Consider the following 24261-nt stretch of genomic DNA (forward strand, 5'->3'; position numbering starts at 1 on the left):
CACTGGATTGTGTTATGACAAGAGCAGCCACTTTGAAACGAGACTTCTCAGAGGCACTGCTTGAAGGAAAACATTCACATGAGGTCAAATGATACATCACTGAGTTTACGTTTCCAATAAATAATCTGGAGAGGCCGCTGAAGCGATCAACAGACTCATCCTGGACGTGATTTACCCAATAAATGTGACAATATTCCTCCCAGGAGCCGACTGTGGTTTCTGTCTAACAGCAATAAAGTCACACTTTGCTGTTTTGTGATTGCCAATAAAAACCTGGACAATAATTCAACTGTTTACCTGAGCAATACTGACTTCGATTGTATTACACTGCACATTTCAAGCAATAATCTAGTTTCAGCATTGATTTATATCAGTCTTGTTACACTACTGATGTTGATATCACCCAGTGGTTGAATGTGACAAAGTACATTTACTCTACTTTAATTTTGAGGTACTTTTACTTTGCTTGGGAATTTTGTTTTCATACCACTTTATACTTCCATTCTACTACGATCCATAGAGAAACGAAGTACTTTTTACCTCACAACATTACTAAACTAGATTAGCAAACAGTTGAGTAAACACTAAATGATTATAATGAAACTTTAAACAACTTTGAGATTCCTAGACTTGAAAAAAGAAATTGCATTGCATACTTTTAATGTAATACTTTAAGTACATTTTGCCGATTATACTTACTTTTACTTAAGATACATTTTACAAGTAAAGGACATGAACAATGTCCTCAACACTGTATTTACTGTAACTCAGTGTTGTTGTTTATCTCAATGTATTTGTTGTCTTCAGAGGTAGTAATGAGATTTTCTTACTAATACGTTTGTTTGAAAGATGCGTTATCCTTCACTTTACACTTAAATAGTATACTCTCAATATAATTCTGAGTAGCTAATACCTCTTATATAAACCCTAAATAATAAGGCTTTATCAAATGAGTTAGTTTGAAAGCTGCATTTCTGCTTTACTTCCACAAAAAAGCTTTTTCTGAGAGCAGCTAATGGCTCTTAAACAAACCCTCCAACATAATCAGGAATATTAAAAGTTAACCACATCAGAGGCCCCTTTCCCAACGCCACACACTGCAGCAACAGGACCCTCAGCATCTGGCCCCTCTTTCTTCAGACACACAATAAATCGGAAAGTATGCGTCTTTGGTTACATGTAAATTATAGGCAGTTCTTCCAGAGCCGGAGGGGGGATCAGTATCCACGTTCAGTTCACGTATGAAAGGGAGAAACCTGGCTAAAAAGCTCGCTCCAGACATCTTCCTCTTGTTTCCCCGGGAAACAGGAGAGGAGGGTTGGAGTCAGGTGACAGGGGCCACACACACACACACACACACACACACACACACACACACACACACACACACACACACACTACACACACACACACACACACACACACACACACACACACACACACACACACACACACACACACCACACACACACACACACTACACACACACACACACACACACACACACACACACACACACACACACACACACACACACACACACACAACACACACACACACACCACACACCACACACACACACACACACACACACACACACACCACACACACACACACACACACACACACACACACACACACACACACACACACACCACACACACACACAACACACACACACACACACACACACACACACACACACACACACACACACACACACACACACACACACACACACACACACACACACACACACACACACACACACACACACACACACACACACACACACAATGTTGTGAGCTCGAGAGCAGATTTAATTACAGTCTAAAAGACCAAATAATGTCAGCTTTTTATTTCTTTGTGATATGATGAGCTTGTGCAGAGGATTTGTTTTCAAGCAGAAGCAGATGTTTTTATTCCTGATTACACTGTAACACCGCCTCTGACAGCAGGCTGGTGATACTAATGATGATTTTTCAGCATGTACTGTGTAAAAGAAAGAAATACAGAAACCAGCAGAGAGACACAAAGTGGGAACGCATGATCAAAAGCATGCATTTCCCCCACTGCGTTTTAAAGATGTGAGATGCTTCCAAACGCTTGTGTTTTAAAATGCAGCACACTGATGGATTTTAAATCACACAACTTGTCTTTCACCACCTGAAGAGCAATAAAAAGACACTTGGTTTGGCTTTAGACCAACCGATTAGCCTCTAATCACCGCTCTGATTTTCTTCAGCATTTCAATAATATGAGCTGCTCACTGATGGCTGTTTCCCCCGGTTTAATAAGCACGCTTTCAAGGACAGAGGGTGAAAATACTTCAAAATGTTGTGTTGAGCGAAGAAAGACATTTTGTTTTCAAAGGCTGAACACCAACGAAAACGGATAAAAGCAAAAATGTTTCCTTATGAGGAAAGATCCCGATTAAGACTAAGCTCACACACCCGATACATTGAAGTGAACCAACATATATTTCCCTTGTATTTCCCCTGATAGAGAGTAGTACTCACCACAGGAGCAGCAGGTGAAGCAGTTTGTGTGATACAGGTTCCCCATCGCCTGGCAGGCCTGACTGGCTCCATACACTCCTTTCCCACATTTCACACAGATGCCTGTCAGAGGAACACACTCCGTTAGTCACTGCTGTTCATCCTGAGCAAAACAGTCAAATAATAGCATCGGACACAGTGTGGAAAGAAAAAGTCCCGCAGAATCATTTAACACACTTTGTCATTAGGAGATTTGCAAAAAAAAAGATCATATCACAACCTCTCCTACAATACATCATACCCTCTTTTAAATCTTTAAATGTAACTTGTAAAAAAAGTACAAAAATGTGCATTTGACTCTGAAGTAAACTGTTTTTCTGAAAGATGTTGAAAAAAAAACCAATACAATTGTTTTCTCTTCCAAAAGATAGCTTTAACCACTGTTAGAATAACACAGGTTTCTGAATGAAGATCATATCTGCTGTGTGTGCCCACCATAAGCACACAATCATTTCTGGACATGATGCCAGCTTAGTTGGAGCATTGCTTTGAAACTGATAAAAAAGTGACTCTGCCAAACCATGTGTGCATTCCTGTAATTATGCAACAGTCAATAAAAGCAAGTAGAAATGATTAACCAGCTTTAAATGTCATCACTACTGTAGTTCGTCCTCCGTTGCCTTTGCAGTAAAACTTCATTAAATGATTTGATATTCCAGTTTCATAAATCTAACCTAAACTTCTGTCATTTCCAAGTATTTCATCATGCTGTTTTGAAGGCTAACTTCTACAGGAGAGCTGATGAAAATGTCAAAATGCTCCGAAAGGACATGCAGTGGATGAGAGAGGAGAGAGAGGAAGGACAGACCAGAAACAAAGTCCACAAAACCGTTGTTCTTCTCCTTGTTCGCAGGGAATTGATTGAGCATGCTGAGGGTGATTGAATGTGCTGCTGAACAATCCAATCAATACAAGAGCGAGAAACTTGAATTTACTTTTAGGGGTATTTAGATTATTGGGGAGACATTTTTATTGAACTGTGGCATTTTCACAGCATCCTCAAATTGAATAACTTGACTCTCTTCTTTATAATTTCTTTCCAGATGAGAAGGGTGTCATTGTCCCTAATCTTCACCTATATGTTCAGTTAACAAACCCTTTGAGTCCAAACTCTGTCAGCGCATCACTGTGAAAACATTTTCAGTAGTTGCCTAAAATTAAGTAACTAAAATAAGAGCATAATGAGCATTACGGCTACTGAAAACACTCATTTGAATGTTAAGTATTCCTCTAACAGAGACAATCAAAGTTAAAGTTAAGAAAGAAAGAAAGCCTTAGTAGCTATTATTCAGTATACACCCATCACTTGAAGTCTCAGCTAATTAAGTATTTTCATTATTGACTGATCTGCAGATTAGTTTCAAGATTAAATAATAAGTTATTTGGTCTATAAAATGTCAGAAAAGTGAAAATGTCCATCCCACTTTCTTTATAATCCAAGGTGATGTCTTTAAATATCACGTTCTGTCTGTCAAAAACCCAAATATATTCACTTTAATTTAATTAAATCTCCATATTTGAGTGTCGGAAAACAGCATTTCTGACAATTCTGCATTAAAACGTATGATTAAACGTTGATCGAAATAGTTGGTGATTATTTTATTGATTAAATTACCAATCTTTGCATCTGTATTGCTAACTAACTGTGATACGTTTTGTAACTGAGCACTTCAATACCACTCTGAGACAAAACAACAAAAGATAACAAAGAATATGTTACGATATTTTACATAAAATAACCACAACTGCTCCAACTTGGGTTCAAACCTTTGTTTCCTCCTAACTGAGAAAATAGACTTCCTTGTCCTTTAATTAACTTGTGTGTAATTGTAGAACGTAATGTCCTCCTCAGACAACTTGACCACAGACCAACCCAAATCTCAGCTAAAAACTGTCCAGCACTTTGGCCAACTGGGGTTGTTTTAAATGTGCTATAGAAATAAATAAAGATTGAGATTGAGATTGAGGGAGGAAATGCCCAGACAGCAGCCACAGGTACACAATGAGTAATATGACCTTTAGTGAAGAAATTAGATAGTCTGGAGGGGGGGGGGGGGGCAGAAACAGTGGCTTCAAACTATTTGTATTCGCAGCAGCAGACTAACGATCTCCAAACTCTCACGAACAAGACGACCTCCGCCGGGGTCACATTCCTCGGGGAGAGCAGGGTCAAAGCTGGGGGGGGGGGGGGGGGGGGGGGGGGTGAGTCCAGGGTCAGAGTGCCTACAGGACACAAGACCCCCCCCCCCCCCTCCCTCCCTCCCATAGAGCAGAGGTGGGAGAAGTACTCATATCTTGTACTTGTGTAAAAGTAGAAGTACCAGAGTGTAGGAATACTCTGTTACAGTGAAAGTCCTGCATTCAAAATGTTCCTCAAGTAAAATGACAAAAGTAATCGGATCAAAATATAGTGAAAGTAGCCACAGTAAAAGTAGTGATTGTGCAGATTGGTCCATTTCAGAATAATATATATGATACGTTTTATAATGATTGATCATGAAAGTGTTCTCAAAGCTGGTAAAGGTGCAGCTAGTTTGAATGACTTTGTATACTGCAGGGTAGCTTGTGGATTTACTCCAGGTGGAACTAAAGTCTGATTTAACACTTGATTATATTTCACATCATTCATCCACATCTGTAAAGTAACTAAAGGTATTAAATACATGTAGTGGAGTAAAAGTACACCATGTAACTCTGAATTGTAGTGAAGTAGAAGTAGCAAAGTAGCATAAAATTGAAATACTCAAGTAAAGTACAAGTATCTCAAAATGGTACTTAAGTACTTGAGTAAATCTACTTAGTTACTTCCCACCTCTGCCATAGAGACATCATTACACTCACTCCTCTCTTCAATAAATGTACAGTCTGGCACTAATGTACTTTCTCAAAGATATTGATTGATTGATTGTTGATTGATTGTTATTTTGTATATATTGATTGTTGTGCTTTTATTTAGGTCTTAATGTGTATATAGGTATATACATATTTGTTTTTGTATTCGGGATTGTGGGAAACGGTATTTGGATCTCTCCATCTGTACACACAAACTGAAAGATTGACAATAAAGTTGACTTTGACTAAATACACATTTCAGGAAGGATTCGGAGCAAGGACGCCCCTTCTGTGACGTAATGGTAGAACTTCCTGGCTATCTGAAGCAATAACTTCCCTTTTATAACAGCTTCAGAGCAGCATGGGACAGATAAAGGCCAAGGGTACGGAGAAACTTGCAAAGGTTATTTCCTTTTAAATCTCAAGTGTTTGCACAAATTAATAAAACGGAAGTCAAATATTGGCGTTTCTTTCACTCGTGCACTCTCTAAAGATAAGAAGGCGACAAAAGTGAACGAGTACACTTCAAATAAACTTCAATTGGTTGAACAATTCTCCAAAATGAAAGTCCATGATGATAAACACAAGGGGTGTACAGCTATATGGATACATGTTTATATTCCAATATCATTAATGCAAAGAAAAAGCATTGAACATTCCCATGGCATGTCCGTCACTTTTTTAGTCCAAGCGCGCTTCCTTCAATGGCATTTAAACCGTGATTAAGCATTAAAATGGTGCCCTTTTTAGCACGCAAAACAACATGTCTATTAAAAGTATAAATTGTTTTTCATTAAAACGTCTTGAAGCCGCTTCATATGATATCATTGTTTTATTTTCTGCCTTCTTCTCATTCTCTTCCAGTGTAATTATATTTGCCCTTTACTTTGATGGTCACTCTCTGCTGCTGTAATGACCAAATGTTCCTTATCTCACATAATTAAATCCTCCACTCTTAAAGGTTGGATTGTTTGAAGTGCAGTTGAATGAGACACGATCCATAGTCAGTGGATTTTGGGGAAACAGACAGTAGTGAGGGTATGGAAGCTAAACTATTCAAAGCCACCAAACTCCATTTACAAAAACAGTAATTTTATCTTAACTTAAAGGGCCCATGTCATGCTTTTCCAGTTATTACCCGTCCCCTTGTTATGAAGGTTTTTCTGCATGTAAACGGTCTGCAGAGTCACAAACCCTCAAAGTACACCCTGTAGCGAGTAAAACTCTAACACAGAAAAGACCTGTCTATGCTGCCCCAGAACGCCTCGTTGGAGATTTCTCTTTTTCCATTGTTTACTTCTTGGGTATAGTGACGTATTTCGGGTATAGTGATGTTACGTCCGCGGAGCCGTTACGTTTAGACCAATCCGCGGACTTCCTCACACACACACACACACACACTCGGCGGGACGTTGCGAGGCTCGCTGCTGCGAGGAGCGGGACACTGTGAGCTGGCTCACTGGTGTGGGGTCGGCGAGACAGCGAGGAACTCAGCCTGGGCACACACACAAACTCCCAGCCAGGCTGCGGGTGTGTGTGTGTTTCGGGCTGGGTCTCGCTGTGTCTCGCTGTCTTGCAGACGGCCACTGGGCTCACAGGGAGGGGGGGGGGCAGGAGCTCAAACAAGCCGTTTAGGACAGAGAGTGAATACACGTACTATACAGAGATGCTGTATGAGGAACCAATGTGAGTTTGGAAAATTGCACAATATAAATCTATTTTAGTAGACCTCAACAATGGAATTATGATCAGTAGAAATGTCATGGGACCTTTAACACAGGAGTTGTCGGTCTAACGTTGCTTTGATTTGTTGGTAAGATTGTGTTATTGTGTGACTTTCTTGAATCTGAATGAACCTTTTAAAGAACAAAAGTCACACAATAACACAAATACATGAACCGATTAAGAAAGCAATACCAGAAGCGCTCATGTTCTGTAAGGTAAAATTGCTGTTTTTGTCAATGGAGTCTGGAGTCTACAACCTCTTGCCTTTTTATCCAAACTTTTTTTGGACTGACCACCATATTCTGCAGGTAATACACTGACTACAAATGCAAAGTACACATAACCCGACTTCAAACTATCCATACTATACATTTTATCTGGTTTATTTACATGTGATTAGCTTGTATTTTTAAATGCTACCTCTTTTGTTTGAAGATGGCAGTATTAAATGCAATGAACCCATGATAAAGACTCATTCCTCTGTGTTTATACAAGATATTTGATCAATATCTGTTACTGTTTAAGCACAGCATACTTCCTTCTCTGCTTATTTACAATGACAACAATGGATGAAGTGACCGAGCTTCTGTAGATGAATAGTAATAGTACTCCAGAGATTATGAATGTTTCCGGTAAATGCATGTGGGTGGAGTGAAATGTAGTCTTTTTGTGACTAACGCTCACTCAGATTACAGTGTGTGATGTGAGTGTTAGTCACCACTGTCTTCTTTAAGGATTGTGCACACTGTGTGTATTGTCATCGACCGCCTGTTACACTAACACTACACTTCTGTCTGAAAGCCAAGAAACAGACTCTTACTATTAGAGAGGTTTTGGCTAATGGGCTAAAACAATAACAAACATTGACAGTGGAGTTTATATCTCAGTAAACAGACATCACAATATGTTGATATATAAAATAAATCAAACAACATTTTTGAGAGAACGTTTCTGTTTTTTGCTTTTACATTTGTGAGTTATTTCTCCTTAATTACCACATTAATTTCAGAAGATGTCTATGTTTTGCTTGTGTAATTTATGACTTTAATCTAAAAGGTTTTCTGAGTTTTTGCTTGTGAATTTACGCCCTTATAATCCCAGAGAATAACGTACTTCTTTTGTAATTCAAGAGTTTTTTTCTTGGTAAAGTACCACTTTTTTTTCATGAATATATTCGATTATAATGGCAGAAAATACAGATTTGTATTCTTGTTAATTTCCAGCTTTCATCTTGGAGTTTTATCAGAAATTATCCCCTCCATTGATCTCGATAATGCGTATTTTTCTTGAATGTATTTCCGACATCATTCATCTATGGCCATTCAATGATATAATAGAAATTGTATCCAACAGCTAACTAAAAAAGCACGACTTATTAATAAAGCAATAACGATTCATCTTCACTACTTTATTGGCAGATCTTTAAAATGATTCACTGTGTGTCTTTAGGACTATGGCGGTTTCATTTGTCAACATATAGACGTTGTCCGTCATGAGAAAAAACACAGAAAACAACTTCAACTAGAGAAAAACAATAATAAGTAATTTGGTTTGATTTCCACATAAATGCTAAGAATCCTGAGGTGTCTTTAGTGTGAGTGATGGTGTGGTTCTCGTGTTACAGGACAGTGGGGAAAGGCTGTCATTTAAACACAGGATGCTCAATCCCTCATGTGCCCATTTCACAACATGTCCATGTGGCAAGGACAGGATGTGCATTCACTGAGGGTAAGAATAAACCCGCTTCACTCCAGCACATACATCCCTGCACCTTCCAGACAAACACTGCTGTTAAGATCAATGTGTATATGTTATAATGCTTATAAGAGGTAGTGGTGGTCTAATGGATAGTGAGGTGGGCTGAAGATCGGAAGGTTGTGAGTTCAAATCCCGCCTGGAACACCACCACTAGTGTGCCCTTGAGTAAGGCACTTAGCCCTTAGTTACTCCACAGAGAATGTTCCTGTCAGCTAAATGAAATGTAATAATAAGAAGGGTTTTAAACATGACTCTGATAATGAAATAAAGACACATGATGAGTAAAGTATGAGTCTATATTTCAAAACGTTAAGAAAATGTAATGTGGAAGATCGTACAAAGAAAACCTCTCTGATTTTCTTATATAATTGTGGCAAAGCATGTGGTTAATATGTGAAGTTTAGATGAGAAAACATTGATAATAATCACTAATTTGAGCAAGTTCTTTGTAAAACAATCTATACTCTATATTCTGAAAACACAGATTGTGGTGAGAAGGTTTGCAGAGCCCGATTCATGAAACTTTAACGACCACACGGTGAGAGTTTGACGTCTTACAGCAAAAAGTCAAACCGATCCCTGAAGATATAAGCAGGTTACACGAGAAGTGTCAAGCTAATGAAATGTAACATTTATAGGAGGGATGCATGGTGAAGCAAATGCTGCAAAATAGTTTAGAAACCTCTGGACGTTTTATAGAAATGATTCAGTTACTGCAGAGGGAGCAGATTTACACATCTTTCTAGTAGAGACTAATCATCTTCCTGATAAGTCACAATAAACAACTCTGAACAATATTAATAATAAAAGACAAATGGGATCTTTATAGTAACAAAGGACAGCTGTGATGCGCTGTGTTTGTGGAAGAGGCTGTTCAAAGGCGCAGATCTTGAACTAAAACCACAATTAACTTAATGCCATAATGCGGCATCCCATATTAGAGTTCCAGATTAAATCAATTAGTTGTCAGCAATTACATTTATGGGGCTCTATTTTGATAATCAATTTGAATCTGTTTGAGTAATTTTTAGGGAAATATAGTAAAAAAAAAATCCTCTGATTTCCGCTTCTTAACTGAATATGTTCTGGTTGCTTAACTCTACGAAAGTAAACTGAATATCTTTAAATTGTGGACAAAACAAGAGATTTGAGGACGTCATATTGGGGAACATTGATTGGTATTTTTCACAATTTTCTGACAACTATCAGAGCAACAACTAATCAAATAACAAATATCTCATCATAACATACATTTTGGTGCAATCTGAGTCACTGCCTGCCACTCATTAACATATGTTACAGCGTTTTTGAGAATTGCTGTATCACAAAACACTGCAATACTTAAGGGTATCAATATGTTCCTAAACTCTTAGCATTAATAGCATCCCTCCACGCCTCCAGAACCCTGAGGCGGGCAGGGAAGATAGTGGCCGACCCCTCCCACCCTGGACACAAACTGTTCAACCCCCTCCCCTCTGGCAGGAGGCTGCGCTCCATCGGGACCAGAACCTCTCGCCACCTGAACAGATTCTTCCCCTCCGCTACCGGCCTCTTAAACAAGGCCCGGCCCCCCCACTTACCTCAGCCACAACGTAGTCTCTATAAGCATTACATTAATGCACACAATGTTCATACTGCTTACTGCACATATTTCTTGTTTCATAACAACATTCATAGCATTCTATTTCCATGTAAATTACTGCTTTATTTTATTGCTATTTAACTATATTTTATTGCGGTGTCCTTAAAGATTTTTGGTTTTATATTAGATTTCTTGTTTTATATTTTATGTATGCACCATGACATCAAGTCAAATTCCTCGTATTTGTGAACCTACCTGGCAATAAACCTGTTTCTGATTCGGCATTTTTTCAGGTGAGGGGTCTTCGCTATAATTTGAGACCATTTGACGAACCAGAGGCTAATGTAGGCTTAAAAGTAGGATATCAAAAAAGTATACATCTAGGGCTGAGCAATACATAAATATTATATGATATTGTGATATGAGACAAGATATTGAGTTTGAATATCTAAAACAGTATGAGTGTTGTTTTTCCCCGATTTCAAAGACTACATCATGTCATGTTTATATTTCCATCAATAGTCTTTAATCGCCAAGTCATTAAATCCACTGTACTGATCAGAATTTACCAAAATCCTATCGTGGAAATATTTAATAAAAGCACCAATAATCAATCCAACAATATCGTTGAAACATCGATATCAAAGTATTTGGTCAGAAATATCATAATATCTGATTTTCTACAAATGGCTTAGACCTATATACCCGCTGCATTTTGTGCATGACCACAGTGTGTACAGTGGGGTGCTGTTGTCCACCAGCAAGTGTGTGTGTGTGTGTGTGTGTGTGTGTGTGTGTGTGTGTGTGTGTGTGTGTGTGTGTGTGTGTGGCATGTGCATGACTACTGCCATTATAATTCTGGGCAGGTGATCAGACTTGACCCCCACCAACTATGTCTGGCCCGCCAGCCAAGATCGTGTGCCAAGTGTCTGGTGCTGCCCGACTCCCCACTGGCTGGTTAATGAAGGGCTTCGTGGGGGGAGAGAAGACGAGGGAGAGAGAGAGAAGAAGAGGGGGAGAGGGAGGGGAGGATGGGGATTTAGGGGTGGGCCTCCCCTCAATTGCAGGCCTGTATCGGGCCAGCTGTTGATTCACAGCTCCGTCTGCACCACAACAAACACAAGGGCCACACAAGGGCCGTCCCGGGCAGAGGGGGGGACAAAAAAAACGGCAAGAAAAATAAAAAAAAGAAGCCTGGCAGTCAATTTCTCCACTGTCGCTACGGAAACAGAGCTGTCTCTATTGGGACTGAGGAGCGTCTGACTACATTCTTCTCCATCTCCCTCCTTTATGCTTTCTCCATTATCTCCCCTGCTCATCCCCCCCGGCTTCTTTTTCCTCTTCTTCCTCGTTTCTTCCTCGTTTCTTCCTCCCGCTCTCACCTGCTCTTCTGGAACAAATCAACAGCTGTCTGACTCTGAGCAAGTGCACTGGCTGTAAAACAAGCCACTGTTCCCCAGGCTGCAGCCATTTGTCTGTCTGCTAATTCAAAAGGTGAGACAGCGACTTCCTCCGCAGGCCTTTCATGCTGCTGGCCAACCACATATATCTCACAGTGAAATGCACCACAATGCTCAATTCTAAGTCCGAAAGAAAAACCAAATCACTGACCACAATCTGTCCTGCAGCCTCCTGAGGATAAATGCATTTACAACAAATGTGCACCACACTGCTGTGAATGACCCAAGGGTGTCCTGCAGAACAGAAGGTCCTTTCAGAGAGGTGCAAAGGATAGCTTTGCCAAGATATAAATGAGTGTTTGCCCCCGTAATGCCGCTCTTATCAGCCACAGAGGGACCTGTTAGCAGTAATGTAGCAAAGGACAAACCTATAAATAAGCTCTTTCTTCCCGCAAAGAAAAACTAGACTATTTGTATTCTAATTACAGTCACCTTGGTTGTGAAACAAACAAAGGTAGTGTCTCACACTACTAGTACAATCCTCAATTGTTGCCAAGGAGCATTCTTCCCATTTAGTGGAATTAAACGTGCTCTTATCACCTGGAAACCTAATTTTGGGACCTTGTTTGGGATTTGTAAACCTGCTCTACAAGACCAAAATCAGCAGGAGGGTTTCCTTTCAAAAGCAACAATGCATGGGTCTGACAGGTATACGTGCAAGTGTGCAGGAACAGAGGAGAAGAAGGAGTCAGAGCATCTGAGGAGAGACTTTGAGGCTGAGCGAAACACATTGGTATGACTAATGTGGAGCAAAGGAGTTCTTTTACATCAATCAGGTGCCACAGTTGATAATAAAAGCAACTTAGAATCTCAGTCAAATGACTACTTAGACACCCATTTTCATAAATCACCTCTTAGTTGATGCAAAACCGTATTCAATATGTACAATGCTCCGTACTACTCTTAACTCTCATGTGATGTAAGGGCCACTTTCTGCACAAAATACAGTTTTGATAAGGGTGTTATCAAGAGAATTCATGTGAAAATCTCTTTTGTTTTTTGATTTCCCAACAACACAGCTGTGTGTTTGCAACTCCCAATCATATCCACTTGCAAGTTTTGACCAAAATAAATAAAAATACCTACCAAAATATTCCTTTTTCATGTGCATCTCTAACTCCTTCTCCAGCTCCAGGGTGAGGGCCTCCAGCCTCCGCTCCGCCTGGCTGGGTCCGCTCTCTCTGCTGGGGGTCACCTGGTAGGGCATCTTAAACCTCTGGCTGGAAGCTGTCTTTGTTGCCACTCCGTAACAAAACGATGATGGAGACCCCGCGATCATCTCCACTGTCCCTGCCTGCTGGGGTGCCTGCTGCTGGGGCTCCGGCACCGCAGAGAGCCCCTGCAGGTGGATCCGGTTCTGGATCCCGTTGGAGTCTCCATACTCCTGCAGCAGCGTGTCCTCGTGCAGACCGCTGCCCAGCATGGAGGACCGGGGGGAGGGCAGCTGCAGGTCTGGGTAGGTGCTCATAGACCCCCTGGAGCTGCGGGAGCTCCTGGAGCTGTGGCTGGAGATGCTGGACCGGGGGCTCACCACGCAGTTTGCAGAAGTCCCGGGTCTGGCACTCCCATCCTATCAAAGATTCAAAGGCTTTATTGACATATGAACTGTAGCTACAGTGTAGTTATGGTAATGTCCCACGCTTCTCCTACAATAGAATATAAATATATCAAAGACATGACTTATAAATAGTGCAAGAAGAAACTGAGTAGAAATTAAATGTGCAAGATTACGTTGCAAGACCCATGTGCAAGTAGAGCAGGAGAAGTGAAATATATACAATATCATGTCAAATAAAATACAATAAGCTAAATGTAGCAGAGAACTTCAGCCCACTTTCCAAGCCTCAAGGATCCTTCTCAGGACATTATGCCACCTGCCACCGTTCTGTATTTGTTTTTAATACAACGGATGTTTTAATGTAACCAGCAGAAGAACAAAGCCCTCTGTACTTCTATTAAGACTGCAACTGAGTCATTTTGATATGCAATCTCCCTTTTTGTGTGCATTTATTGTAAGTTGTACTGTGTGAGTGTTGTTTTATGTTATTGCCAGTGCCAAAGACAAGTTTCCATTATATGTATTCTGAATCTGAATGTTGCAGATTCAATGTGGTCTATGTACATGTCAAAATAGAATCAGATAAGCAAGGGCAGAATGTACAAATTAATACTTTAAAAAAAAAAAATACAAATAGCGCAAGGAAGAAACCGAGTAGAAATGAAATAGTGCAAGATAAAGTTGAAAGACCAATGTGCAGTGCAGGTAATGCAGTAGTGAACAAATATACATGTCAAATAAAATGTTGCACGTGACGAGGTAAATGTAAGACTCTATTTGCATGTAAAACAGAATCAGATAAACAAGAACAGAATGTAAAATTAAAGTTAAATACCTGGCTGCAGATGCTCGACCGAGGGCTGGCCAGAGGGGCTCCGTGTAGAATCGCCCCCTCCAGGTCATGGTTGCCCGAGGGCCCGTACCGTGAGTCCGAGTAGCTGGACCGGGGGCTGGTGGTGAAGGAGTACTGGCTGGCCGTGCTGGACCGGGGGCTCGCGTGCCTCTGGTCGTAGCCCATGCTGATGCCACTGGTTCTGTTACTGCTTGGTTTGCTGCAGCAGTCGCAGCTGTTGAGGCTGGCCCGCGGGCTGGAGTGTTTGCTGGTGTCGCTGGCGGTGCTTGCATAGCTGGATCTGGGGCTTTGCACACCCTCACAGTGCACTAAACTCGACCTGGGGCTGGTGTACCTGTCCTGGCCCGGCACCACCAGACTAGTGCGCGGGCTGCTGAGGCTCGACCTCGGGCTCGCATGCTTGCTCTGCTCCTGGGAGGACAGGGACGATGCTAGGCTGGACCGGGGGCTCGTGGGGTTGTATCTCCCGTCGTGGCTGCCGGTGATGCAGACGCTGTTGCACCTGTTGCCGGGCACTGCAGCCGGTTTGTTGAGAGGCACGCCGTCGAAGGTGGACCCGGTGCTGTACCTGTGGCCCTGCACCTCCAGAGAGTACCTGCGGTGCCTCTCTGAAGCCCCGGTGTAGCACGGCAGAGCCACTTCGGATTTGGTGCAGCAGCCCTCGTCTGCGTAACCCGCGTCTCTCTGCGGGGCACAGAAATCCACCGGCACGGTCCGGCTGCAGTTGACCGGGCGCACCGGAGCCGCCGTGTACACTTTATTCCCAGTCGTGAAATTCTCCACGGTGTGATGCTGCTGGTGCAACACAGAGGTGCCATTCATTGGCTTACTTTTATGCTCTGCTACCGCCGGAGCAGAAAAGTCTAAATCAGGGTTAATCACCAAGTCTCTCCTCGCATACATCCCGTCTTTATACGCATCGTACAGGGAAAGATCCTCCATCAGTTTGCTGGCCCGGAGTCCCAGATCCTCCTGGTAGTGCTCCATGTTGTGCGAAACAAGTTGAGAGTGTGCTCCGCTCCGCAGACTAGCGAGCACCGCGGAGCACTAATTGCATTTCACATGGAAATCAAAACAAAACGCCGCGGTACAGCCGTCGCTCATTTACAAAGAAATAAACCTCCAACGCAGTCTAAAAACCTCCACCGTGTGCCGCATCGTCTTCCTGTGCTTTGACCCCTTCGCCGAAGAAACAAACTCTTTCTCACAGTTTTCAGCCGACAGGGATACGTTTGTCAACTTCAGTTTTTGTTAAGTTGAAAGGTCTTTACAGTCAATGGCGCGCTGCGCGGAGGAATTTCCCCTTGTTGGTTTTTCCTCTAGTTTCGCTTACGATCCCTTTGCCTCAAATCAAAGTAGCCAGGATAATCGGATACGCCTTAAATATCCGTTGTATGTAAGTCTGAGCCCAGTAAGCGTGCGGAAATCTCAATAAAACAGCGTTTTACACAGGGGACTCGTTTGCGTAAAAGGAATGCGAGGATGAAGACAGGATGCGCTGCGCCTCTCTGGAATGTGGTTAATGCTGCAGAGAAACAATGATTGCGACCAACTCAGCAAGGGGCTGCCGGCTCTGAAAAGAGAATAGTTTAGAGAGAAGGGGACGTCTGCATTCATCCCAGGCAGACTCAAATACCGCACAAAGCACGCCTCACCTGGTCCGACTCCTTTTACACCAGGAATAAGCTGCAGGGACTTTGTAATAAGGAGGGAAAGGCTATTTATATATAAACTCAAGTTTATCCACATTTTTGGAAGTGCAATGATATAAAGATAAAGATTCTCAGATCACCCTAACTCGAGTGCATAAGATCCAGATGAATATAATGTGTAATTATCAAAGCTAAATCAGAATCATGTGTATTGCAAAGTAGGTTTACACATACAGGGAAGTTGCTTTGGTGTAGAATGTGCATGCAAAAACACAAAGACAACATTTGATTTAAAATGGTATAAAAACTATTATGATAAAAAAATTGATCAAATTGAATAAAAACAGGAAATCTAAATAGAAAAAAATAAGACTATGAAAAAATCCGTACGTATGTGCAGTAAATCTGAATTTAAAAGTAGTAGAGCTGTGCAGAAATGTGCAAAGTATAGGTTTTTAAAGAATATTAAGATGTCTGCAACAAAACAAAAATAACACAAAGGACATACAAATGTATTCAACTTTGAGTAGAACTAAACTGATTGCAAAGAGCAAGGATCATTCACAAAATGAAACTACATAAAAAGCTGTGGAAATAAATGTGTGTCCATGATAACAAATGGAGGTCATGTTTAACTTTGTATTTGGTAAATTATTCCTGTGAGATTGGGATATAAAGATATGCCATATAAGGATAATACATCAGGATCCTAAAACATCGCTTACCTGTTTAAATAACATTTAAAAACCACCATGAATGCAGGTATAGTTTTCAGAACATTCCTTTGTACTTTATTTATTACAGCTCCACAAAAGCAGCATTAAAAACATGTCTGTATCATCTCGAAAGCTTACGGCAAAAAGAGGTAGTATTTCTAACAACAGCCATATAGGATGTTAAATTAAGACTTTAAGGTACAGAGACCATTTACTTATTTTCACATTTGTTGGCTGTATAAAAGGTGTGTTTAAGTCTGAAGCACCTGCCATGTACTGACTGATTATGTAATCAAATGTGTCCATGGACCTTAAGACGTCTGATTTGTTTTGTTTAGCTGCTTATCAACTGCCAACAAATGGAAGAAAAGACAGAGCCACAGCAACAAGGGCAGCACAAATCAGGAAGTCCAGTATCAATCGACCGAAGAAGGAGCTTTGAGATTTCTTTCCATGGCCTCTGCTTCTGAACCATCGCACCACCTCATCCAGGTTGTACTCTTGGGGCTCATAACCGAGCTCCTCCTTGGCTTTGGCCATGCTGAAGTAATGCGTCACGCCGGTCTTATACACCTCTGTACGTGTCAACAGGGGCTGGAAGTTATAGACAGGCCCGATGAGGAGGTGAATCATCTCTGTGAGGAAGGCCACAAAGTAGATGAGAGAGACGGGAAGGCGCAGTTTGGGGAAAGGATACCCTAAACCCTCAACTAGAGGTCTGAAGAACTCAAAGTTGTTGACGGGCCTGCCATCTGAGATAAAGTAGGCCTGGCCAGAAGATCGGTGCTGCTTCTCAGAGGTCAGAGCTTCTGCTGCGAGCTCATGTGCAGACACCAGGTTGTCCACATGCACAAACTCCACCAAACTCTTAGGATCTCCGTACACAAACCTGAAGATCCCCTTCTCTATGTAGCCAACTATCCTGGGCAGGTGCCTCTGCTCGCCCGGCCCGTAGATCCCTGCAGGACGCAGAGCACAGCTTCTCAGCACCCCGGCACCTTCCTTCAGAGCTGTGCCGTTAGCTTTCAGCACTGCCATCTCCGCCAGAGACTTGGTTCTGGAGTAGTGGTCGGGGTGGAGGTGCAGAGGAAGATAAGGGAGGCTTTCATCCCCGTTCTCTATCACTTGGCCTCCGAACACCACGTTAAAAGTGCTGGTGTAAACCAACCGGGACACTCCGTGCTCAATGCAGGCCTGCAGGACGTGCTGTGTGCCCTGAACGTTCACCGCCTCGATCAGATGCCGGTTCAGCTGCTCCCTGCCAGACATGCCATAGGAGGCCAGGTGGAATACACAGTCTGCACCAGCGATGGCCTTCTCAACTTGTGCATACTCACGAATATCTCCTTGAACAAACACAATGTCCTCTGGCAGTTCTTGCTTTGGAGAGATTGTGTCGAACAGGATGATTTTGGCTCCTTTTTTATGCAGGGAGCATGCCAGGCTGCAGGGGGAAACACATTATTTAATATGAACTTATCTATGCACAACAAGTCCTTATTTAAAATCACAAGTGCACAAAATATGTCATAAATAAGAAGAAATTGCATGCATCTCTACTTGTTAAACCAACCACAGGTCTGTAACATTAGATTAAATCTAAAAATAATAACTGATGCAATAGCGCCACCTTGTTGTGGTAAAGCAGTGTAACAGCACAGAGACACTGAAACCATTTCTTTGTTTACTGACAGTGAATGCGAACTTTTTTTTGTAATAAACAAAGTTGTTCTTACCGATAACCAAAATAGCCACATCCCCCAGTTATCAAACACGTGTCTGTTCGTGCATTTGTCATTACAGGAGGAAGAATCTGTGTGTTTAAAAAAGATTGGATTATGCACAATTGAATAACAACAAAGTATACTTATATGTTTAGAAAGAACATATAAAAACAACAAAAAAATAATACACAAAAAATAAAAATACAGTTACAAACAAAGAAACAACCAAATACAAGCTGCAAAGTTGACGTTACCTAACCTGCAGTCTGCAGGCTGGGTCAATGGACAATACTTGAGTAATTGTGCATGTTATGTAATAAACTGAATGCATAAACGTCACCTGCCACAGCTATTTTCAATAAGGGGTTATTCAAGATGCCATGCCTCAAACTGTTCTACAAACTAGCTTAAGTGTGCTACATGCTCATACAGTAATTTAAATCAAAACCCATGTTGTATTATAAACTAAATCAATTCACGTGTTTACTGTTGGTACCAACCTGATCATACGCTGAGTAGAAAAAGAGGTAAATGTGAGTTGAATATCACGTTTTTAAAACTCTACTACAAGCACCGGTGTGCACTTCCTTGGTCCGTGCTGTACGTGCTTATGTTACGTAATGTACGTAAATAACATGGAGCATCTGCGTCAAGTTTACGTAAAGGCAGAATAATACCGGAAGTTTTTATATGCATTCTTTGCGATTTCAGATCAAAAACATCCACAGCAAAAATGAATGATTATTAAATACTTTATATTTTATAATCGTACAACGTGTGATTAAATGTTTAGGATTTGGAATCTTTCATTGAATGCATTCTCATTTCTCGGTTTGCATTTATAAATGCACACGGCATCTATTGCACGTCTGTCCGTCCTGGGAGAGGGATCCCTCCTCTGTTGCTCTCCCTGAGGTTTCTTCCCATTTCCCCTTTAAACTGTGGGTTTTTCTCTGGAAGTGTTTCCTTGTATGATGTGAAACGTAAGGACAGAGGGTGTCGTATTGTCATACTGATATTCTGTACAAACTGTGAAGTCCACTGAGACAAATGTAACATTTGTGATATTGGGCTATATAAATAAACATTGATTGATTGATTGATAAAGAATGGACAAATGTGTTTAATCGTTAATGTCAGATATGTACTAAGTAAATATATTTGTTCCTGCTCAAGATTAGATTCAACTTTATTGTTATTGCACAGATTACAGGTACTGAGACAACGAAATGCAGTTTAGCTTCTAACCAGGAGTGCATAAAGCAGTAAAGTGAAAAGTAATGTACACAATCTACAGAAGGGGGGGGGGGGGTGCTAGTGGATCGCCGGAGCATGTATTAACATTAACATGCTTATTGTAGTTGTAAGTGCACTGCCTTGCGGCCTGTAGCACCATATGTGTGGGCTGGACCTGTATTTTACAGGAAAGGAGTGAGCAGAGGGTAGTTTTGTCGATTCTTGTTCTGTTTGCTGTGACTATCTTCCAGACTTTCAGTTGAGCGCGCTACGCTAACCAGTGGAAACCAAACAATGGTGTAGCTGTATTAAAGTCCGAGTGGAAACAGTCCTGAGTAAATCTGATTTTGTCAGAAATCGGGAGAAATGCGGGAGAAATATGACCCCGGGAGGAAACCGGGAGAGGGCAATGAAATCGGGAGTCTCCCGCGAAAATCGGGAGGGTTGGCAAGTATGCTCGCTTGTCTCAAACAAGCCTAGTAATGATGCGTTCTGCCAGCAACAGAAACACTTCCTGTGTGCAAATTGTGCCTTCAGAATAAAAGCAGACATTTAAAAAAAAAAAAAAAGTTAAATTGTAATGTAGTACAAGTAGTACAATTTGTTTAACTAATATAACGAAACATCTTATTACTAATTGGTCATTAAAAGCCATAATAAACGTCATTACGTCCAGTCACTGGCACTACTAGAGTCTTGGGCGTCACTTTGTTCGAAAAAGAGGTGGGGACAATTTTCCAGATTTAACATCAGCACAGCAGAAGACAACCGATGTTCTCCTAACAATATTTTTGCACTAATTGAATGTATGAAAATAGTGTAATGCTTGCAACATTCCAATAAAGTTTGTACAAAATAAAATAAAAATAAAATATTGTAATTGTTGGGGAAATATTTTCCAAGGCCCATAACTTTGACCCAGTTTATCAGTTCATACTGTCCTGACTGAGCCCAGGCTGCAGGCACCTGTCACCTTGGCTGCTGTGCTCTCAGTGTTTTGTCTCCCTCTTCCTGCCTGTTGGCGTCAGCTGATAGAGGTGTTATGATTCTATCTTGTTATGCACGATGCTGATTATTCTCTCAGAACTAGCTAAATACATGGGTCTGGGGTAGAGTTCTTCAGAATTTATTGTGGCATCCCACCGTGTGGTCAACTCGTGGCCCGTGACATGTCTTGTGAATTCTCCGGCCGAAGCTCCAAATAAACCGTCAGTGTTTGCCATCAAAGCTCCAGCTCTCCATCGTGTCTCTCTTTAAGTCCTGACTCCCAATTGCTTCAGAAGTTTCCCCCACAGTAATACTGATTTAGGAAAAGTTTTTCCATTCTTCTAATCTAAACGATAAAATATATTTGTAATGAAGGTTATAATAAATTAACAAAAGCATGTCATATAAAAGTCTCGGAAAAAAAACAGAAATCATTATATTAATAATTGTATTGTGTTCTTTGCACACGTATTTCAATGTGCTACTGTTTTGTGCTGTCTTCAAATGTATTTATCATATCAGTGTAAAGTATAAGTGTAATAAAAAGTAAAAAATAAATTAATAATAATAATAAAAAAAGACAAAAGATGTCCCTCCCCCTCCTGCATGAAATACCAATGCATATACCTCTGGACCCACCACTGTGTTTTAATTACAATGAACATCCAACTATTGGTCTTTCTGTGATGTGATTTGGATTGAATTTGTACCTTTATGCACACAACGAGCACACAGGTGAGGAGGACAGAACATGACATGAGTAAAGAATATATAAATGCATGAATACAGGAATAAATAAATAAATACAAGGAAAAATAAATAAATATGGAAATAAATAAACGAATGTATAAATACAAAAATAAAAGTTGAGAATGAAACAGAACACACATTATTATATAACTTAAAGGTTACCTATCATGCTATTTTAAGGCATATATTATGGGTTTCAGATATATAAAAATATATAAAAACATGTCTATGATGTGTTTTTTCTCAAAATACAAACAGATCATGCATTTTAGACATCGCTCATATCCCTCTATTCCAGCCATGGATGTATAATAAGAACTGGATACAGCGTGGGAGGCGGGGCCTCGTTCATTCATGAGAGTTGCTCATTGGCGCATGAAGACAAAATGGCCCAACTTTTGAGAGAGCGAAAGGTCACGAAAGTATTCATATAATCATATAATCCGTTCTTATTGTGCATCCATGGGTAAAGGTAAAACTCATGTAGTACTGAACACGTCACATGAACGTGCCGGGCGGCGCAGTCCCGTGGTAACTGCGCCTAATGATAATAAATGTGTGCAAATGTCTGTGTTGAATGTTTTTTTCAATGTTATGGTTAGCAGTTATAATAAAATAAGTAAAAAATCAAGCTCCGTTTAAAAAAAAAAAGAAGAAATGTTTATGGGCAAATATCCCATATATATTGTATATAAGTCTCTAATGAGTGACATATATCATTAGCTGAGGTTGTGCTGATTTCTGGGATGTGTAAAACTTGATTATACTGTAAAGAAATGACATTTTATAAGGGCAAAACACAAAAATATACAAAAACGGAAATGTCCTATGTGGGTCTCAGAGGGTTAATGGGGGCTGTCCACAACACTATAAACCAATAAACTAAACTAAACAGCCCTACAATACATTTGCATTATCTTGGTTAAAAATATCATGATATTTGATTGATTCTTTATATCACTCAGCCTTAATGTTGATTTTCTATGGATGAATTATTGTCCCTTAAAGTGGACCTATCATGCTATATTTAAATGATATATTGTAGGGCCATACCTATATAAGGTATATTTATACGTTTCTGTTTTCAAAATACCAAACAGATCATGCATTTTAGCCATGCCTCATTTCGCTCTATGTGCTGTTTGCTGTCTACGGGTCTGATTCTGCTGACCACGCCCCCCTGCAGGAGAGGGGAGACGTGCTCTGATCAGCTGCTGGGCTGTCAGAAGAGGGGGGAGAAAAAGAGATCTCCGTCCTCCGTGTTTTATTATATAGAGTCGTTATTCATTTGTTTTAAAGCTCAATAAATAACAAAGAAGACCTTTGACCGGCACTTTTCTAATTTTGTCCGGAAGATTTAAACTTTAACGGACATCTTGACCGGCGAAACAAACTGAAACTCTGCCGCACGGTCCCCTCGTTCCTTGGAAGAGGCGGAGAGGTGGGTGTTTGTCATCTGCTGGTGGACTAACCGGAGAGCGGTTGCATTGCAGCGGGAGCAAACGCTTGCCTCGGGGAGGGAGAAAGAAAGCCACAGCGGAGAATAAACAGAAGGGTAACCATGATAACTATGGGCGGGAAGTCTTCTTCGCTGCTTTTGTGGCAGACTACAGCGCCACTTACAGGCCTGGCATATGTACTACAGCGTCTCCAGCGCTTTCGAACGGCAATGGCCGTGGCTGTCTCCTCCTGATTGGTGGAGTTGGCCCAATAGCCGTAGCGCCACCGTCCTGACGTCAGGACAGTGTTCAAATCTGGATCAGTTTTGATCAGATCCGTTGCAGCCCCTTTTTTAGAGATTTGGGTATGGAGGAAAATAGAGAGGGTTGTGTTTTCTGACACTTGGTGAGTTCCCTGGAACACCGGGGACACATATTCATGTATAAAAGACGTACAAAAGTGCATTTTGCATGATAGGTCCCCCTTTAAATGTACTCTCACTCCTATCCTCCCCTTCAACATCTAATTCTTTTATTATTTTTAACAGACACCAAGTGCCTTTTTGAGTTGAACATTCACACAATTCTGACCAAGAGGATATCATGTTAACCCACAGAATGAGTTGGCTAGTGTTTAAAATGATAATTATACTCCTTCCTGCAGGGAGACCCCAATGTTCCTGCAGGGCAGCTCACTCTGGATGTTGACCTGAGTCGACCCGTGGTCCTTCCAGACTTAACGCATCAGTGCAATATAGAGGAACTGTCCCGGCTGGTACTCGGGGTACACGAGGAAATCCAGAGGGCACAACAACAACAACAACAACAGGCCATGGACACTGCTACAGCGGAGGGGGCCTGCAGTGATGTCACCGCAGCAGGAGGTGTGGAAGCAGAGCGAGTTACCGGTACAGACAGCCCCCCACCGGACCCCAGCAGCAGCAGCATCAGTCTTCCTGAAGCCCAGCCCTTCGTCCTGCCCCTCGGCGTTATGGCTCGCAACGAGGTCTACCCTCGCACCTGCAGGAAATGGTAAGAAGTCAGCTGTATGGTAAACTGCATACAGTGTCAATTCCAAGTATATGTGGATTGATTGTAGCTGCCTTTGCTCCAGTTACAGTGGTGTACAGTGTGCCTATTGTTTCAGATTGTGACCAACAGCTGAAAATCATATTGGCCTCCAATGAATGCTTGTCAGTATGCTTGCTAAATGTTTGCTACAAAAATTTGGTTTGATAAAAATGCACATCCAGAATTGTAGACAGTTTATGTATTATACCTAAATGTACAGGCTAAAAAAAACATTTATTCATAAGTTTAAACATTTGTTTAAGATGTGTTAGATATAATAACAAAACACAGACAATTACAATGGAAACATATGAGATATATAAATGGATTTTTAAGTGTAAGTAACTTGTGTAAAGTCCC

General features: G+C 41.2%; 2 protein-coding genes across 2 annotated transcripts in view; both read right to left on the bottom strand.

Annotated features, from left to right (window-relative positions):
• The window catches only part of wtip (WT1 interacting protein), a 36284-nt gene extending 20402 nt beyond the window's left edge, over nucleotides 1-15882 (bottom strand). The window contains exons 1-3 of the mRNA XM_034148412.1: nucleotides 14309-15882; nucleotides 13002-13485; nucleotides 2520-2621 (exon numbers count right to left, since the gene is read on the bottom strand). Of these exons, the coding sequence (XP_034004303.1) occupies nucleotides 2520-2621; nucleotides 13002-13485; nucleotides 14309-15313 (1591 nt within the window). The 5' untranslated portion in view covers nucleotides 15314-15882. The remainder of the gene's footprint in view (nucleotides 1-2519; nucleotides 2622-13001; nucleotides 13486-14308) is intronic.
• Nucleotides 15883-16743: 861 nt separating this feature from the next.
• sdr42e1 (short chain dehydrogenase/reductase family 42E, member 1) lies at nucleotides 16744-19013 on the bottom strand. Its single transcript, XM_034148417.1, has 3 exons — nucleotides 18919-19013; nucleotides 18431-18507; nucleotides 16744-18138 (listed from the first exon to the last, which is right to left on the bottom strand). Exons 2-3 carry the CDS (start codon nucleotides 18490-18492, stop codon nucleotides 17040-17042), a joined length of 1161 nt encoding a protein of 386 aa, XP_034004308.1. The 5' UTR covers nucleotides 18493-18507; nucleotides 18919-19013; the 3' UTR covers nucleotides 16744-17039.
• Between the last annotated feature and the right edge of the window lie 5248 nt (nucleotides 19014-24261).

This window comes from Trematomus bernacchii, unplaced genomic scaffold (genome assembly GCF_902827165.1).
Source record: "Trematomus bernacchii unplaced genomic scaffold, fTreBer1.1, whole genome shotgun sequence".
Lineage (NCBI taxonomy): Eukaryota > Metazoa > Chordata > Actinopteri > Perciformes > Nototheniidae > Trematomus > Trematomus bernacchii.

Coding starts and splice junctions, on each gene's coding strand:
- sdr42e1 (XM_034148417.1), bottom strand. CDS start 18,492: ATGACAAATGCACGAACAGACACGTGTTTGATAACTGGGGGATGTGGC. Junction 18,139..18,430: donor TGTGGCTATTTTGGTTATCG/GTAAGAACAACT, acceptor TTCCCCCTGCAG/CCTGGCATGCTCCCTGCATA.